At 42.2% G+C, this 19666-nt stretch overlaps 2 protein-coding genes across 2 annotated transcripts in view; both read right to left on the bottom strand.

The window, feature by feature from the left end:
• Positions 1 to 3616, bottom strand: part of triobpb (TRIO and F-actin binding protein b) — a 38888-nt gene extending 35272 nt beyond the window's left edge. The window contains exons 1-5 of the mRNA XM_041863417.2: positions 3199 to 3616; positions 1509 to 1565; positions 846 to 914; positions 636 to 725; positions 365 to 474 (exon numbers count right to left, since the gene is read on the bottom strand). Of these exons, the coding sequence (XP_041719351.1) occupies positions 365 to 474; positions 636 to 725; positions 846 to 914; positions 1509 to 1565; positions 3199 to 3204 (332 nt within the window). The 5' untranslated portion in view covers positions 3205 to 3616. The remainder of the gene's footprint in view (positions 1 to 364; positions 475 to 635; positions 726 to 845; positions 915 to 1508; positions 1566 to 3198) is intronic.
• Positions 3617 to 15391: 11775 nt separating this feature from the next.
• LOC121550319 (nucleolar protein 12-like) lies at positions 15392 to 17647 on the bottom strand. The gene is made up of 6 exons (XM_041862544.1): positions 17460 to 17647; positions 17084 to 17189; positions 16875 to 16923; positions 16552 to 16706; positions 16381 to 16466; positions 15392 to 15979 (listed from the first exon to the last, which is right to left on the bottom strand). Exons 1-6 carry the CDS (start codon positions 17570 to 17572, stop codon positions 15766 to 15768), a joined length of 723 nt encoding a protein of 240 aa, XP_041718478.1. The 5' UTR covers positions 17573 to 17647; the 3' UTR covers positions 15392 to 15765.
• Between the last annotated feature and the right edge of the window lie 2019 nt (positions 17648 to 19666).

Here is a 19666-nt window from a genome sequence, read left to right as displayed (position 1 = left end):
CAGGCCATTAGGACCTTATGGTTGTTAGCAACTTGGGTACTACCAAAGCATGTCCAGACTGCATAAACAGAGATTACCATGACTCAACTGTCACGTGGAATTTTACTGCGGTCATGACTCATGACTGCCAGTGTGGCGGTAATACGGTCACAGCAACAGCCCGAACACTCAATATCACTACGTAAAAGAAAGCCCTGGTGATTCACTATGTAAGCAACATAACTTTACAAATGATTAATGAGACTAAGTAATCCTCGACTGCCCAAGGACATAGTAGTCCGCCTGTACACTATAAGAAAAAAATAGGACTCCTTATGGGAATTGTGTATTTGCTAGCTGGGACACAGAGCGAGGAGGAACTCACTGTGTAAGGTCTGGAGAGCTGCTGGGCCGAACACTCTTCCTCAGAACCTCAATCCAGTTCCTCCTGATCCCTGCAGTCATAGCTGACAGTGTGACAACTGCCTCCCTCGTCTGACCAACAGAGAGGAGAGAAAAGTAGAGTAAGAAATGGAAAGGGTGTGGTGAGGGAAAGAGAAGGATGGGGAGAAGATGGAGAAAGAGATCATCATTAAATACCAGTCACTCATCTTCACATAATGAAGAAAAGAATTGGGACAGTGAAAAAGACACACCTGTATTTGAAATCCATAGTTCTTCTCTACATCAAACTCAGACACTTTTACACAGGACTTCAGGTCAATCTCCCCATCCAGATCATCCTTCTGTAAGACACAGTAAGGAACATACAAGTAGGACTACAGACACATATCAATAACTCACAATGTATCCCTAAGACAATTATTGCAATAGTCAAAATAACTTTCAAGCCGTTGAAAATGTACCTCCTCTGCCCCAGAGTCTCTGTAGTACCTCAGACCAGCATCGGTCAGCACAAACCAGTGCTTCTTCCACTGCAGACACACACAAGCCACCAGTTAAACCAGCACTATTTGACCAATCCGTTGCATTAATGCACACATCCAGCTAAGTGACAGTTCCCAGCAAGACATCATTCAAATCAAGTTAACATTGAAGAATGAAACCTATGGAGTACACAGTGTTTTCAAGACATTATGACAAGTATAATAAGAGTGCATAAAGTGATGTATGGGTCATCTGAGTATTTGTACTGTCAATTCAAAATTAGTTCAAACACATAACATACAAACCTAGCACATAGATGATACAATGAGCCACAAGCTCATATGAGGACGTTTCATACTCAGTCATATCCTGCTAGAACATACCGGCTGTGCCTGCCTGGGCACACCAAGCTATTACTGGGATAACACATGGAAAGTCTGCAGCTATCGCCTTACGCACAAGCTTTCTCATTAGGAGAGAGGGAAAGAGGGAGAGAGAAAGAAGGAGAGAGGAAACACAAGAAACCAGAAGGGAAGAGAGCTAGAAAGAAAGAAAGAAAACAGATAAACAAGTGATACATGACTTCTGACTAAATAAGACAAGAAAGAAAGTCATAAGAAATGCAAAAAACATGACTTTACCTCTCCATTCTCATCCAGTTTTGACATCCATCCCTTCTTGAAGTTAAGGAGGTCGGGCTACAAGGAAAGAAGAGAAAGTGTCAGGTTAACAGAACCATTTTGAAGAAGTGAGACAAACACAAAAGTAGAACAAAAGATGCCAGTGTAGAATATAGGATGTTCACAATACAAAGGACAACATTTTTCCATGTAGAATTTCAAAAGGGCAGGCATTTCATGCAGTTACAGTGCACCATGGCAAACACTTGCGTGTACATTCAAATGTGTGAGGACATGGAAGGGTGGAGGGTTTTTAAAAGTGTTCAAGGCAACAGGAAACAAAAAAGCACCCCTTAGAGTGATATGAGAGAAGACGGAAAAAATATATATTGCTAAGGTAACAGTAACATAATCAACATAGAGACATGGGGAACTAGAGCATGTAGAGAGATTTGCAGGGTCATTAAATCTACAGTCGTAATGAGACCAGGGGCATATACAGTAGCACTGTCCACATCACTAATACTGTACTATTACTGAAACAGCTTCTAGGGTTCAAACATGGATTATACATTTAAAAATCAGACTAATATGTTACTAACATTTAACTACTGCAGCCTCAACTAATACCGGAAAACCTGTGAAGTACTTTACAGAGGAGGTGATCCTGGATGAAGATTAGGAAACCTTAACCATCTACATTCCTCAGTTTGGGTCTTTATCTCCTACAACCCTCCCCCTCTACCTGACATCACTGCCTGTTCTCACTGTAACTCATAAGTTGTCACATTGTAACCACCACTGTGCTTTGTTCCAACCAAACCATTACAAGGTCTGAGGAGCATTAACAGGCAGATGTATGGTTACAGCATGAGGTAGACTTAGAACTTTTTTAATGTTTGGGGTGTTTTGACTGATGATAACAAAATGTGTAATCTTTATAACTATGAGCATATTTGTGTGTGGGTCTCAAAGCATTTAGTCTACGTAAATGCTATAATATAGTTTTGAAATTAGATGCAAGAAACTAATAGTTGGCAACAACAGGAAACATCGTTGACAATCTGACACTTCAGCAAATAGCCGTTTTTCGAAGTGCCAGGATGAGGATCGCACACAGAAGCATACCCTTATTAAAACACTTATTCATTTGAAGCAACAAACTATAGGTTGTTAGAATAACCATGCAATTATAGATTCCTCGAAGGCCAATTACAAATATTATAAAATGTAAGGGAACTAATAAAACAAACGATTGGGGTGAGGTGTTCGTTTGCACATACAAACAGTCAACATATGGAGCTCAATGTTTCTCCAATTCAACTGACACTTAAGAGCTGTCAACAATTGGATAACCCTAATGCGCTTACAAATACAATACGTATACATTTTTGATTAGCACTGATACTTTGGCAATGGCATCAATTATAGCCACAGGTACGCACAAAATACATAACGTGATCTATAGAAAACAAACTATAAAACAAAGAATTACAAAGGCCACGAAACACAAGAATATAGACACGCCCACTCCTCGAATAAAAATTTATCAATTTTAATCCCCAATGTTCCATGTTGCCTAGTGACTGCAGCGAACAATTAAACATTATTGCAACAATGTCTTGGAACAGGGTTCAGTAATAGGCACAAAACGATTAGGATATGTAATTCAAGTAACGTTAGTGGTATGGAGGCACAAAAGCAAACGTACCGTCATGTTAGTAGGACCCAGGAGGCAGTTGAGAGAAAAATAAGAAAACACTTCAAATAAAAATATTGTAATAGCCTACTCGTCCAACAAGTTTATTTGGTACCAATGTGATCGGGGTAGAATTATTATTGCCTCAGTTTTTCTACCTGCTGATCCGTTCGCGTAAAAACTCGTATGCATAGCGGAAGGCTATGCGAAACTAAAACAAACCCCGCCATTTCTACCCATCTTGGTCGGTGAACCGTATCTTATTGCTCAAACCTCTTTTCCATGGACTATTTCAATAGAAACTGAAGATCATAGACAACTCTTGAAAGCCACAATTTCACAACTTTCTGGACGTTTGTTACGATGTTTTTCGTTCTGCACTCTCGCCCTGTTTGCCACTTCCTGGGCGGATCTGTAAGAATCGTTTGAGCAAACAAGCTCACCAATCAAGTGATCAATATGCTACTCAGAGTATTTGCATATTAAAGTATAGACTGTTTGCCAAACAAGCAACCAATGGCACCTACTTCCAGAACACATAGCTTCTACTAAAATACACATCAAAGCATTTATTACATTCCTTAATTGAGTAGCTAGATTCTTTATGCTGACTAGGTAAAATCTTGGGAGGCTATTTAATTACGCCGATTCTGTTGCAAAACGTTTATTAAACGGAAGCAAACGCAATCAAACGGGAGGGAACTACCTGAATTTGTCCAATAGAAACTCTCGTTTTAGTTGCAAAACGTTCCCAACTGTTTGGACTAATGATTACACCCCAGCCGAAGAATTTGAAACACATGCCCCAGCAGTCCACTTTTGACAAAGCTCACTCTTTATGAAATGCCAGTAGGGTACAGGTGAAAGAAACAGACCTACAACCCACGGCATACTTCAAAGTCTGAATTACATTTAGGAATGGTAAAAGAAAGCATTGAAGTCACACTGCATTCGAATTGAACAGAGCAGGCCTATACCAGTTTATAAAAGCAGTTTATCCCAACTTCTTGCATTCATAACCTCAATAAATAGACAGATATGTGTTTGTAACATCACCAACAAAATAGCCTGCATGCAGGTGGAAAGCATTGTAAAACGAAACATTCAGATTAGATATACGGTACAGTAATAAGCGTGTGAGTAAATAAATACTAGATGTTGACCATTATTCAAAGCAGCAACAGGGCAATAAATATTAAAGACACAAAAGCCCTTCTATAATAGGATCGGAGAAGGAAGTTTGGATGTGGGCAGGTGAATGTGCACTCTGGCCTTTTTTAAAATTGGGTTTTGCTCAACTCCTGCGTCCTTTCTCCTCCATCTTCTCTCACCTCGTTTTGAAAAGGTCAAAGGTAATCGAGGAGAGGCAGTGATGAGAGGGAACGTATAGATAAAACGATATGTAGCATATTGTTTTTAAACGTGTGCATGCTTTTCTCCTCTGACAAAACAAAAGCTGGTTCAAAGGGGGTGTGGCAGATTTCAAAACTCCTCCATTAAGGACTCCGGTAGGATACACATGACTATCCTCGATGAAAGGTGGCTATCGAAGAGGGAAGGACACTCTTCCGTTCGTCTACTAATGAATTGACATCTCCTCGACCACAATGGTTTCCGGGTCACAGAGGAGAGGATGAAGGACATACTTTTTCCAAAATGAGAAAAGGCCTATACATGCCATGCCCCTTAGGATGGGAGGTTTAGTTTATGAAAACTGAAGGAAGACTAGTCTGATGACCTGTGTACATGGGCCACCTTCTGCATTAAATTAGACAACCTCCATAAAAAATGTACAATTTGATATAGGCTACAAAAAGCACACCCAAGTAGACCTGTACCTGCATTTGTTCCAATGAAGAGCTATGGTGTGCCCTCCATGGACTGGCCTCCTCCTCTATAGTGGGGCTGCTGGGCCTCTGTGAAGGATGAGATTGTAATTATTGGGCTACATGCATTATCAACTAGCACTTTGTAGCCAAGTCTCCAAGTTCTCACCATCATTGTAAAGCCCTAGTTATTTGTTGCTTTGACAAAGTCGTTTCTGGAGATGATTATTTATTTAATGTGATTAGTGATTAATTTACACTACCGTTCAAAAGTTTGGGGTCACGTAGAAATGTCCTTGTTTTTGAAAGAAAATCTATTTTTTTGTCAATTAAAATAACATCAAATTGATCAGAAATACAGTGTAGACATTGTTAATGTTGTAAATGGCTATTGTAGCTGGAAACGGCTGATTTTTAATGGAATATCTACATAGGCGTACAGAGGCCCCTTATCAGCAACCATCAGTCCTGTGTTCCAATGGCACGTTGTGTTTGCTAATCCAAGTTTATCATTTTAAAAGGCTAATTGATCATTAGAAAACACTTTTGCAATTATGTTAGCACAGCTGAAAACTGTTGTGCTGATTAAAGAAGCAATAAAACTGGCCTTCTTGAGACTAGTTGAGTATCTGGAGCATCAGCAATTGTGGGTTCGATTACAAGCTCAAAATGGCCAGAAACAAATAACTTTCTTCTGAAACTCGTCAGTCTATTCTTGTTCTGAGAAATGAAGGCTATTCCATGCGAGAAATTGCCAAGAAACGGAAGATCTCGTACAACGCTGTGTACTACTCCCTTCACAGAACAGCGCAAACTGTCTCTAACCAGAATAGAAAGAGGAGTGGGAGGCCCCGGTGCACAACTGAGCAAGAGGACAAATACATTAGAGTGTCTAGTTTGAGAAACAGACGCCTCACAGGTCCTCAACTGACAGCTTAATTAAATAGTACCCGCAAAACACCAGTCTCAACGTCAACAGTGAAGAGGTGACTCCGGGATGCTGACCTTCTAGGCAGAGTTGCAAAGAAAAAGCCATATCTCAGACTGGCCAATAAAAAGAAAAGATTAAGATGGGCAAAAGAACACAGACACTGGACAGAGGAAGATTGGGAAAAAGTGTTATGGACAGATAAATCGAAGTTTGAGGTGTTCGGATCACAAAGAAGAACATTTGTGAGACGCAGACCAAATGAAAAGATGCTGGAGGAGTTCTTGATGCCATCTGTCAAGCATGGTGGTGTCTGGGGGTGCTTTGGTGGTGGTAAAGTGGGAGATTTGTACAGGGTAAAAGGGATCTTGAAGAAGGAAGGCTATCACTCCATTTTGCAACGCCATGCCATACCCTGTGGACGGCGCTTGATTGGAGCAAATTTCCTCCTACAACAGGACAATGACCCAAAGCACAGCTCCAAACTACGCAATAACTATTTTGGGAAGAAGCAGTCAGCTGGTATTCTGTTTATAATGGAGTGGCCAGCACAGTCACCGGATCTCAACCCTATTGAGCTATGTGGGAGCAACTTGACCATATGGTACGTATAAAGTGCCCATCGAGCCAATCCAACTTGTGGGAGGTGCTTCAGGAAGCATGGGGTGAAATCTCTTCAGATTACCTCAACAAATTGACAACTAGAATGCCGAAGGTCTGCAAGGCTGTAATTGCTGCAAATGGAGGATTCTTTGACGAAAGCAAAGTTTGAAGGACACAATTATTATTTCAATTAAAAATCATTATTTTTAACCATGTCAATGACTACATTTCCTATTCATTTAGCTATATTTCCTATTCAAACTCATTTCATGTATGTTTTCATGGAAAACAAGGACATTTCTAATTGACCCCAAACTTTTGAACAATAGTGTATGTCTGTACCTCATTTTAAGGTTACTTGAACTGAAGTCTCGTTTTAATATGGTGAAACTATTCAATTTTAATTTAATTTTTAATTTTTTAAGAAACATTGAACATCTAATAGTCAAATCATAGTGGAAAAGTTTCTGGTGGAAAACTGAGTGGGTCGAGCATAACACGTCAACCCACGTTACCCATAGAGAGACAGGCTACAAATGTTTTAACAAAGGAAATTTTTTTGTGAAGTTTGCATTCAATTGTCACTCCCTGTTGCACACAACAAGCTTCCATTCCCCCTGTCACAAGGGGATTCATGGCTGATTTAAGAGGAAATCTTCAACCCTGTTATGGTCAACCCTGTTACTTTATTTGGCACTTACAGTGAGGGAAAAAAGTATTTGATCCCCTGCTGATTTTGTAAGTTTGCCCACTGACAAAGACATGATCAGTCTATAATTTTAATGGTAGGTTTATTTGAACAGTAAGAGACAGAATAACAACAACAAAAAATCCAGAAAAACGCATGTCAAAAATGTTATAAATTGATTTGCATTTTAATGAGGGAAATAAGTATTTGACCCCTCTGCAAAACATGACTTAGTACTTGGTGGCAAAACCCTTGTTGGCAATCACAGAGGTCAGAAATTTCTTGTAGTTGGCCACCAGTTTTGCACACATCTCAGGAGGGATTTTGTTCCACTCCTCTTTGCAGATCTTCTCCAAGTCATTAAGGTTTCGAGGCTGACTTTGGCAACTCGAAACTTCAGCTCCCTCCACAGATTTTCTATGGGATTAAGGTCTGGAGACTGGCTAGGCCACTCCAGGTCCTTGATGTGCTTCTTCTTGAGCCACTCCTTTGTTGCCTTGGCCGTGTGTTTTGGGTCATTGTCATGCTGGAATACCCATCCACGACCCATTTTCAATGCCCTGGCTGAGGGAAGGAGGTTCTCACCCAAGATTTGACGGTACATGGCCCCGTCCATCGTCCCTTTGATGCGGTGAAGTTGTCCTGTCCCCTTAGCAGAAAAACACCCCCAAAGCATAATGTTTCCACCTCCATGTTTGACGGTGGGGATGGTGTTCTTGGGGTCATAGGCAGCATTCCTCCTCCTCCAAACACGGCGAGTTGAGTTGATGCCAAAGAGCTTGATTTTGGTCTCATCTGACCACAACACTTTCACCCAGTTCTCCTCTGAATCATTCAGATGTTCATTGGAAAACTTCAGACGGCCCTGTATATGTGCTTTCTTGAGCAGGGGGACCTTGCGGGCGCTGCAGGATTTCAGTCCTTCACGGCGTAGTGTGTTACCAATTGTTTTCTTGGTGACTATGGTCCCAGCTGCCTTGCGATCATTGACAAGATCCTCCCATGTAGTTCTGGGCTGATTCCTCACCGTTCTCATGATCATTGCAACTCCACAAGGTGAGATCTTGCATGGAACCCCAGGCCGAGGGAGATTGACAGGTCTTTTGTGTTTCTTCCATTTGCGAATAATCACACCAACTGTTGTCATCTTCTCACCAAGCTGCTTGGCGATGGTCTTGTAGCCCATTCCAGCCTTGTGTAGGTCTACAATCTTGTCCCTGACATCCTTGGAGAGCTCTTTGGTCTTGGCCATGGTGGAGAGTTTGGAATCTGATTGATTGATTGCTTCTGTGGACAGGTGTCTTTTATACAGGTAACAAACTGAGATTAGGAGCGCTCCCTTTAAGTGTGTGCTCCTAATCTCAGCTCGTTACCTGTATAAAAGACACCTGGGAGCCAGAAATCTTTCTGATTGAGAGGGGGTCAAATACTTATTTCCCTCATTAAAATGCAAATCAATGTATAACATTTTTGACATGCGTTTTTCTGGATTTTTTTGTTGTTATTCTGTCTCTCACTGTTCAAATAAACCTACCATTAAAATTATAGACTGATAATTTCTTTGTCAGTGGGCAAACGTACAAAATCAGCAGGGGATCAAATACTTTTTTCCCTCACTGTAATAGGCACTTATTACAGTCATTTTTTTAATTTAACCTCTTGAGATGGGAAAACTTGTTTTTTTATGAAGTTGAACATGTGCTCTTTACGACAGAATGTTAGAATTAGGTGAAATAAAATGTTTCTTTTGACCAAGTTACTGTACACTTCTCAAAGGGCACCGAATTGCCGGAACGACCCACCTGCATGTGCAAAGAGGTGGACGAGTGTGCTCGAGACAGTCTACCGCTGCTGCCATTTTGCCATCCTATGTGGTTTCTCTCTAGGTCCCCTGAGTCATCTAGCCACTCTCTGGAGGGATGCTTGGAGAGGGAGTGGCTGAAACATCAGACACGTGACTTTAGATACAACATATTAATACTTTAAAAAATGTCAGTGACAAAATACTGATGTCACAGCTGAAATACAGAGGGAGAAACCACTTGCAACCCTAACCTTGCTGGTTTGAGGAGCTCCTGTCTCCCTGAGGGTCGGTTTGGAGTCTGTCCCACATGACCAAGCCCCTCCCTTTGAAGGACAGGCTTGACCTTTGGTAGATCGGCCATCACGGCGTACTCCTCCCTTTTCCTCCCTGTTGACTCCCCCGACAACTGGCCAGACTCCGAGGACTCCATTGAACTCTGAGACGAGGTGTCCTTTTGCATCTGAGGGGAGGGACTTCGGTTGCGGTTGGTCAATCGCTGTGTGCTTGGGGAGGAGCTACGTGTCTCCAGACTCCGCCTACTACTGCTACTCCTAGTGGTTTCCCAGGTGACATCAGAGGCCCTCTGAGAGGGGGCAGGTGTTCTGTTCTCTCTGCCCTCTCTGGATGGGAAGGTGCTATGTAGGAAGTGGGTGGAGCCTCGCCAGGAGCCAGGGGAGGGGTTAGAGCCAGGCCGAGCATCACCGTAAGTGCTTTTTCTCTGGTAAGAGAGGCTGGAGTCCCTGAGGAGTGATTGACCTGGTGGGTCATTCCCTCTTTTGGATGGAGAGGAGTTGCGACTGTCATGGCTCCGACCGTTGAGGGCCCTACTCTTCTCAGATTTGTGCAGTAGTGATTGGCTGGGGGTGTCATGGCCCTTCCTTGAAGGGGAGGAGCTATGACTATCACGACTTTGACATCTGACAGAGCTGTTTGTCTCTGATTTACAAAGCAGTGATTGGCCAGGGGCATCATAGCCCTTTCTCGAAGGGGAGGAGCTTCGTCTGTCTCGACTTTGACTATTCAGGTAGATGTTGGATTCACTTTTGTGCAGAGATGACTGGCTCGGGGTATCATAGCCTCTCCTAGAGGGAGAGGAAGTAGGACGATCTCGACTTTGACTTCTGACAGAGCTGTTCGTCTCAGATTTACGAAGCAGTGATTGGCCAGGGGCATCATATCCCTTTCTCGAAGGGGAGGAGCTTTGACTGTCTCGACCTTGACTATTCAGGTTGGATTCACTTTTGTGCAGAGGTGACTGGCTCAGGGCATCATAGCCTTTCCCAGAGGGAGAGGAGCTTCCACTGTCACGACCTCGACCATTTCCATAGCCACTTTTCTCACTTTTACGTAGCAGGGATAGACAAGGAGTGTCAAAGCCACATCTAGAAGGGGAAGAGCTACCACTTTCATAGGCATGAACATTTAAGTCATTCCTAGAATCTGATTTCCGCAGAGATTGCCTTTCGGCATCATAACCCTCCCTAATGGGAGAACCACAACGGCCGCCGTGTCGACTATGACCATTGAGAGAACTGTTTGTTTCAGATTTGCGAAGGAGGGATTGGCTGGTGGTATCGTAGCTCCTCCTCGAAGGAGAAGAATTGCGACTTTCACGACCATGACCATTTATCGAGCTGTTCCCATCAGATTTGCGAAGCAGGGTTTGGCTGGAGGTGTCATAAGCCCTCCTCGAGGGAGACGAGCTTCGGCTGTCACGGCCATTTAAGGAGTTACTTGTTTCAGATTTGCGGACCAGGGATTGTCTGGGGCTTTCGTAACCCCTCCTTGAAGGGGCGGAGCTTCGAGAGTCACGTCCATGACCATTTAAGGAGCTGTTTGTCTCATTCTTGCGCAATGCACTTTTAAAATCTGCAACAGAGTTGGCCTGTGATATGGAACCAACTGAACTGGCCATCGATATTACGTTTTTATTCAAGCTTCTAAAATCAACACCTCGTCCATAAGAGCTCTGGGGGGGACCTCTAGAAGTGTTGTCCCGCCCCTCAGACCAGCCCTCAGAGTCTATGCCCCGCCTGTTGAGGGAGGTGGTACATTCACTTCGTTTGAATGGGGAGGTGCTTCGTGAGGGTGAAGAGGAGCGGGACAGAGAGGAGCCTTGTCTCGATGAATTGAACTTCCCAGACTCCTGATAGGAAGGGGAGTTTCTTCTACTGTATGAGCTGTTGAAACCCCTCCGGTTAGTGGAGGCCAGGGATTCTGCAATCTTAAAAGGGGTGGGGCTTGGGGAGCGAGGGTCCATCTGAGCCTCAACCTCGATGGTGAGGTCAAATGTGTCAGGAGGTTCAGGGTTTTCCAGAGGCAGGTCTGGGTTTAGTATCTCTGGGTTTAACCTCTTTGAGGCCAGCCCCAGGTTAGGGTTCCTGAAGGGGATGGTAGCTTTGGGCTCAGGGCTCCGGTTGCTGTAGAGGGGGTGTCCCCTCTCTGAATGGCGGTAAACGGGAGGGGGTCTCTGATCCCTGAGAGAACGGGCTCCTCCTGCCCTCCCCAGAGAGAAGTAGCCACTCTCACGATTCCTTTCTTCTTTTAACCCTAAAAAAGAAAAACACTCCATCACATAGGAAGGATATTTTTGACATGGTATACTCATTCTAAACGCTGTAATTATTGATACATTCCAAGGAGTTCTAAGGACGTCCACAACGCAGTTTTACAAGATACTACCACACTACTGATAGCCCTATCAATAGGTCCCACCTCAACTCATGACATTGAACACAGGTACCTGACAACATCATCATGTAAATAACACCTATGGCTGTAATAAGATACATGTGGTTAAGTGCAGTCCTCACCTGAGTGTCTGCCAATCCTTCCCCTGCTATTGGCCTCCTCCATCCAGGCTTTGGGGTTGGTTCGGTGGGGTGGTGGGTCCAGGCGGGTCATGGTGAGGTGGGTTGAGTGGTGCCGGAGAGGCAGATAGTCGTCCTCTGCACTGACAGAGCCACTGAGATCAGCGTAGACACTCTGGTCCCGACAGCTGGAAGAGGAGATAGCGTGAAGAGGAGATATTCATAGAATGGTGGAGAGAGGGAGAGAATGAGGGATTGAGAAAGTATATATATTGTCCCTCTAGAATCGCAATATGAGGCTCATTGACTACGTGGTTTACAAAGCATGCTCAATGAGTTACTTGTTTGAAGTTCTTTGTACCTAGTTCGTTACTGACATTTCCCCCCTGCAAAATACCTAAATATAAAGCCCAATCAAATGCCAAGTCTCCAAAGATACCTCAACAGAAGTGCACAGAGTAAACAAACATTATTTTCTACTAATCATGTATCCTTAGTGGAGCTTCTATCTCAGACACACACTAGATCCAATAGATTCAGAAGAGAACCTGTCAGTGCTGTCGTCGTCGTCTCCGTCACAGATGTAGAGGTCACAGTCAGGGCTCAGGATGCACAAGGAGCTCTCTTCGTAACCCAGATGATCTCCGCTGACATAACAGTAGCTGCTCACAACAGACAGGCCATCAGAGTCCTCCTGATAGGTCAACGAGAACACACAGACCAATCACAACGTACGGCAAACACAACATCAGCCAATAGGGCTACAGGTGACTTAATGTATTGAAGTGTAATACCATGATAACTAACACTTTCTGCAATTGTCAATAATTCTGGTTATAGGAAATTCAATGTCCATTTTCACAAAAAACAAATACCAGACACTGACAAATACTGTTTGTACTATGAGACAAAAGCAAACACTGACAAGACAGTAAACAGCCATAGAAACTACACATTTTGTTGGAACTAGCACAATTTAACTCACTATGCCTACAATGCATAATTAATTTACAGATACAAATTAACAATGAACACAGGTTTAACGCAGTCGTCATTACCAAACCTGAACACAACACCTCCAAGTCTCTTTATAGATCCATTTCCATATGGGGAAGTTCATGAATAGTGACTCCCCTCTGTCTCACTCTTCTGTTCCTCCAGACCTCCCTCTCATTCTCACACGTTCTGTCTGTCGCTGGATTAGAGTGTCACTGTTGTAACTCTACCTAGATTGTGGTTCTCCTCATTATTATTTCATAGCAGTTGTTTTCTTGACATATCCAACCCTTCTGGGTTGTCTTCAGACATATACAACCCTTCTGGGTTGTCTTCAAATACATACTCTAATCTTCAGTTTGACTTGAATGAATGGCAATATCAACAACAACTCTATAATATTATAGTACTAGGTAGGTATACAAAAGGTTTTGCAATGTAATACAGCAATGAAAAACAATGAGATAAGATCTGACTTCCACAAAATGTATATTGCCATAATTTGTGGCAATTAAAGGCAAAACAAGGAAAATGCTATGCTACCAATAAAGAGTCGTGGCCTCATAAATGAATGTGCCTTTGCAATGACATACTGTGTGTAGATGTGGGCCGGCCGGTGCTTTCTGTAACCTGCCTTCATGTATAATGTTACCAGTGATTCCCAAAAGGGCAGTAAATGATCTCCCTTCATTAATTTGTAATGGGAACATTCTCATCACCGCCCTCCTCATATCTTTTTCCTCATACACAGGGTCATACCTCACCAACGTCTGTTACTGAGCACTTTGTTGTCCATCTTCAGCACTTTGAGTGTTACTGGTTAAAGGCTTCTCTAGAGTAGTCTGCTAGCCAGAGTTGAAGTAGACTCAAAGTCAACATTACCACTCAGCCATCTCCCTTACTTCCTCTCGTGTATTGCTCCATGACTGTCTGACCGCAATGTCTATCTGACCCTTTCCCTGACCCCATATCTTACCTTACAGCTCAGTCTGTATAGGCCCAGATAATCCTATCACTCACCACTCTTCTAATCCCCTCTCCCTTTGTCTTGAGTCCCTCACCTTGGCACTGGCGTCCCTCTCCACTGCCCGTGGTGCTGGTAGTAGTGTTGGTGGAGGTCCAGTGCCTTGCCCTGGCTCCTTCTCCGCTGTGAGGCTCAGCTGTGGTGTTTCGGCTGTACCCGTGCCCGAGTGCAGGTGCTTCTGGCGCAGGCAGTCGTGGCAGCGGGAGAAGTCGAAGATGTTGGGCTGGAACTTGGGACAGATAAGGTCATCGCCGGAGAGGGGCATTGCGCGTCCGGAGGTGGCAGTCGCTCACTCATCGCACCCCTCAGAGAACACTGAGGAACAACACAGGCTGTAAAGGCAGAGTAAAACCAAACACAGTATTTAATGAGCCTAAAACACCACAAAGTAGAAAAAGTGGTTGTAGTAAAACAGTAGTACTTAAGGAAAAATAGTGGATTTCAAAAGAATATACAGTAGCCTATAAGGAGAAAAAAACAGCTAAAAACCTTTCAACATTTACATCAAATGTACACATTGCAAGACATTGATGGGATATTATTACAGTGTAGTTGTAGTAGAGCTGGAAGCAATGCTGTAGCATATTTGATCCACAAGAGTCATTATTTCATGGTTAGTGCGATAAAACGGAACAGTTAAGCTAAGTGAAAACGAATTACACAAGCGGATATAGTGAAACACAATACAGATAGGAAGTTATCAGAACTCTTTCCAGCATATCATTAATATCATTACTAAACGTCACTGAGAGCACTTGGTAACATCCCAATTTAAAAACATTTTAGCAATGAAAATCTAAACACAAGTCAAAGTATTGAAGAATGAATTGCTAGATTTCTTAATGTGTATTATTTTCCATTTAATTATTCTCTTCTAAATTTGAGGAAGAGGTTTTCAACGATACCTGACAGAAGAGTCCTCAGCCGTCAGTTAAACTGAGAATATGCCATTTAGAGAAAGAGAATGTACTGTCCATCAGACCCCCGGCACATGCCTCTTCCCCCTGCTCACAATCCCAGAGGCTCCCACTCTTGCATGGATCCGATTGGCTGTTCCGACAATGGATGAAACTGATGCACTTCTGACAGCCATGTTGGCTCTGCTTAACATTACAGAGAACCTATCAGTCTGCCAGACCTAGAACCAATATGGAGTCAGTTGCATGACTAACTCTATTGAGGGTTGTATTAGATATCATGGGCTTTAGAAAGCAAAATGAAATGCTTGAAACAGATGGCACGTGTTAGTTCAGGTTAATGTAAATAAATAAACACTGCTAAGGTATGAGATTAGCATACATTAAGATCCTTGATTATACATTTCTTGAAATCAATCAAACAAATGAGGGCATAGTGGTACTATGTCTAGAAATACACACATAAAGAACTATTCTCTGATGCTCTGAAAAGGACGTTGACTGAGGAGTCAGGTTTCCTATCAAACAATAGGCTATAGAACTAGAGGGATTCATAGACTATTGGTTTATACAAGGATATAAACGTTACAAAAATATTAAAGCAAGTGATTCGTATATATTATTTTATTTTAATCCAACTTTCAGCATATACACATTGTATGAAATACAACATGACCAAAACAGTTAGCATATAAACCAAAATGTAGAAAGGAGAGAGCATAACAAAGGAAACAGCTGACAGGTCGTGTCCAATTGGTGAAAACAAAACAGTCTTTGAAAGGGCCGCTCTGAATTGAGCAGACATTGGCTTTCAATGAGAATTAGTATTTGCAGTTTGTGTATTGGTGATTTTGTTTGCTCCGTAGACTTTCCCAACTGGTACCATAGAAACTCTAAAAATGTCCATCATGGCTGATTAGGATCCTGATCAAACAAAAAGGCCAGACAGACCCTTACACTGCAAATCTATTTTTTCATAACTCTCAGTCCTTGTGATGTACCCTCTTCCCAGTCAGTCTGCGTCTTTGCTTCTTGGTGGTCCTCCCAACTCTGTTCTTCTCAATTCTGCCCTTCTTGTCTGTGGCACTTGGCTTTTTGTCTGTTGGCCGGCCTCGTCCTTTGCCTTCCTGCTTCCCTTTCCTGCTTCCCTTCCGCTGCGTCTGGTGAGCGTGAAGCGAGGCGTTCAGTGAGCAGATTCTGCAGAGAGGGAGAAGGGGGGATAATAACTTGTCACCACAGTGCTCATATTGTTATATAGGCATCATATTAGACAAAATTAGCTGTCAGAACTGAATACAGAATGAGAATAGAACAGGAATTGGGGGCTCATTTCTATTCATTAGCAGGGTGTATAACACAGTTCTTGAGGAATAATGCAATTTGCATAAATGATCACCCGTTTTTGAAACCCTCCAGTGAATATTACCATTATCAATGACACAAATGTTATTGATAGACACGTCAAAATTGGACATTTTAATTACACATCTTTAGGATATGAAGCCACAAATTGTGCATTCAAATCTGTAAAATATTATTGACAGGGAAAGAGTACAAGTGTTTTTCCCTAAATGTGAGTGAGGATGAACACAACATACTTTTTATTGAGGATGGGATTACCAGATTTCTTTGGCATAGCGCAAATGTTCTCCTGCTCCCCCACCTCCTCACCGTCCTCAGTAACCTTCAAAAGACAATTTACAGTTTTCAGAAAAATTATTTCAAAACATAAGAACATGGGATGTGGAAATCAGTAACAAATGCTTTACCTGATTGGTTGCTGACGCAAAGAGACTGGCCCCTGTGAGGTCAAGGTCACTGATGGTTGTTACGGTAACAGTGTGGTTGGGGTGATCGTACTGTACAGACTCAGTTGTGCCTGTTATCACATCCTCCAATTCATCTTCCTCATCATCATCATCATCTGTGGAGAGTTAACCATAACAATAAGAGTAAGTAAGACGATTAAATGGATTCACACTACATGTTTACTTCTGGTTAAACCTGAAAACACAGATATGGGCATGTGAAAGCAGCCAACAATATTCTGTCAAGCCTAGCTGACATGTTTAGTTATTTCGATCAAACTCACCGAGAGCCTCTTTTCTTTCCTGCAGTAATTTCAAATACTCCTTGTGTCTCTGGGATTAAAGAGTAAATATGATTAGTGCCCCCTTCTGTCCACATTGTTAGTATTCCCTTCATCTAAACCTCTACTAAAGTGACAACAGTTTTACACACCATGTCTATTTAATTAACACTTGGGTTTTAATCTTGTGCTTTCATTTAGCTGGTGTTTACCTCTTCTTTGACTCTCTTCTGCTCCTCCTTTATCTTGGTCTGGATTTCCACCACCGCTGCTTTCCTCCTCTCCACCTTTCTCTTGTGGAATCCTGTCAGATAGTCCCTGATAAGATACGTCAAATAGATGAGTACGTTCAGTCACTTGTGGTCAATTTATAGCATTCACCAATACTTAACTACTGATAGGATTAATGAGAACTTGGCAAACCAATACACATTTCTCAAAGACAGAGAGGCAGGATGATGTGGCTTATGATTCTCTATCATCGATGAAGGCATTTCATACAAGTTGACCATGTAAATTATAGTTAGCTAACGTTAGCTTGCTATGCGTTGAGGGACTCCTGTGCTGTTTATAATGTGCCAAACTCACTGTCGCTCGTTATCGTTGAACATGACCACACATTTCTCTCTTTTCTTAGATCCAGGTTTAAATTTCTCATGCTTCCCCTTTTCCTTTTTGTTCCAGTTCTTCATGTTTTTCATTTTGAGAACACGTGAGCTTGTTTTTCAGCTGGCTTTTTGCTTTAGTACTTCCTGATTTGTGTGTGCATCATACAATGTGGTCCGACTGGGACAAACTCCCAAGCACTTTGGTTCTTTGAAAGCGACTTACAGTTAGTGAGTGCATATTTAAAAAAAATGTTTCATACTTCTAGAAGAGTAATGGAAAAAAGTGCATTGAAATTAATGTTAGTTATTCAGAATTCTGATGCAAGTAAAATAACATTGCTGTGCCTACATTAAACATTGATAAGGGCAAGACTTTAATATTTCCAACATATTTATGGACAATCTGTTGAAAATACACAAAGCAATTGGCCACTATCGACATTTTTGCACTGTTGAAATCAAAGCCTATGAGGATGGAATAATCCGTTTGGTGGACACTGCCTACCTCAGAGCAGTGTGACCAACCCAAATTTGATAATGTAGGTATGTGTGCAAGTTTCAAAAATAGACCACGTTCCACTCAGAACATGAAACCGGGTATTCAAATACTGGGAGCCACAGTCTCCTGGGACATTCCTATGGATTAATACAGGAAGACAGCAAGTTTGGAGACACAATAGTTATTTCTACTGTGGGGAGTGGCTGTAAGACACCACTATTCAGTCCAAGTCAAATAAAATATTTCAGGAAGGGGAGGTGGAGACGGAAAAGGAGGGCACATACATCATGAGCTCAACAATAAGACCAGGGACTGAGGAAGAGAGAGCCAAGGGCCAGAGAGAAAGAACCAGCAAGTAGCCAAGAAAGCAGAAACAGAGAGCAGTATAGTAAAGTGTGGGTGGTCTTTTTCCCCCACCTTCAGGTGGATAAACAGTACCAGTGTAGTTTTGTTGACCAGCCCAGTGGCTAGTTCCAGTGAAACACACAATAGGGATCAAGATCGGTGTGAGCATAATGCAGAACACTAACACTGCTTTAACAGTGCCTGCCACTGTTAAAAAACATCTTGTTTTGTCAACATCATTTTTACAGTAGTATCCCTACTGCTTGGCATTTATAGCGATTTAAAATAAGACACGAACAAACACACACATGCTGTCCACGGTCATCTTTTATTAAAAAACAAAATCATACATAGAAATCCAGAAAACAATACATACAGAGGGGAAAACATTAGATTAGATATTTTGTAACATTATAAATCGTAGTAATTCCATTCACTGCAGAAGGTTGGTTGTGCAGCACTTACTAGCCCACACTAACCAGTCTGATGAATTCAATCTGAAGTAATGGAGCAGATACAAGGGACATGGTTGGGTAAATTGACATCATACACCTTCTTGTGGTGTATACGGCTGGTTTGAACTGGAAGACATACAGTAGGTCTTTCTCATATTAGGGTAAAGTGTATGAATAAATTGATGTGCATTGGAGTCCATGTCAAAAACACTACAAAGTGCCAAATAATTATGTCCTATAAACTGCCATACTAATTCCTTGATGGACAACAGTACTTCCTGCATAAAATATTAGGATAACTCCTTTATCCTAATGAAAAAAAACTCACTCCTTCGCACTCCAACAGTTTATATCCCTAGGTTGCCTTGACAATATAAAACAATAAGGAAACAAGATTGCTAAAAAAAAAACTGAGCATGTATAATAATAATAATAATATTATTACAGCCATTAAAATCAGAACACAAAGATGAGAATGATGAAAGTGACAATACAATTAAAAAGTAATTGGACTGAGATTCCACAATGATAGCGCTGACACTGAAAACATCAAGGCCATTATGCTCGAGAGATTCCCAATCCCACCATCTACAGACTACACTTCCCAGGAACTCCTCTTCACCAATGGATCACTGTGGCTTAAACTGGCAAGGCACCCTGTGACCACTTCAATGAATAGATTGGTCAGAATCAACCTTACTAGTGATAGTGACCGAACTGTTTGGTCAACAATATAGTCAACTCACTCCGGCCGCTGGCTGGTGCCCATTACACAAACCATTTAACCTTCCTACAGAGTTGAGGGTACCTTCTTTCTACCCATTCGTTTCCCCTCTCGCATAGGTAAGAACATCCTGCTTTACTCTATTCAAGACTGCTGTCTCTACA

Source organism: Coregonus clupeaformis, unplaced genomic scaffold (assembly GCF_020615455.1).
Source record: "Coregonus clupeaformis isolate EN_2021a unplaced genomic scaffold, ASM2061545v1 scaf0400, whole genome shotgun sequence".
NCBI classification, from domain to species: domain Eukaryota; kingdom Metazoa; phylum Chordata; class Actinopteri; order Salmoniformes; family Salmonidae; genus Coregonus; species Coregonus clupeaformis.
Note: the sequence above shows the minus strand (reverse complement) of the source record. Positions and strands in the feature narration are given on the sequence as shown.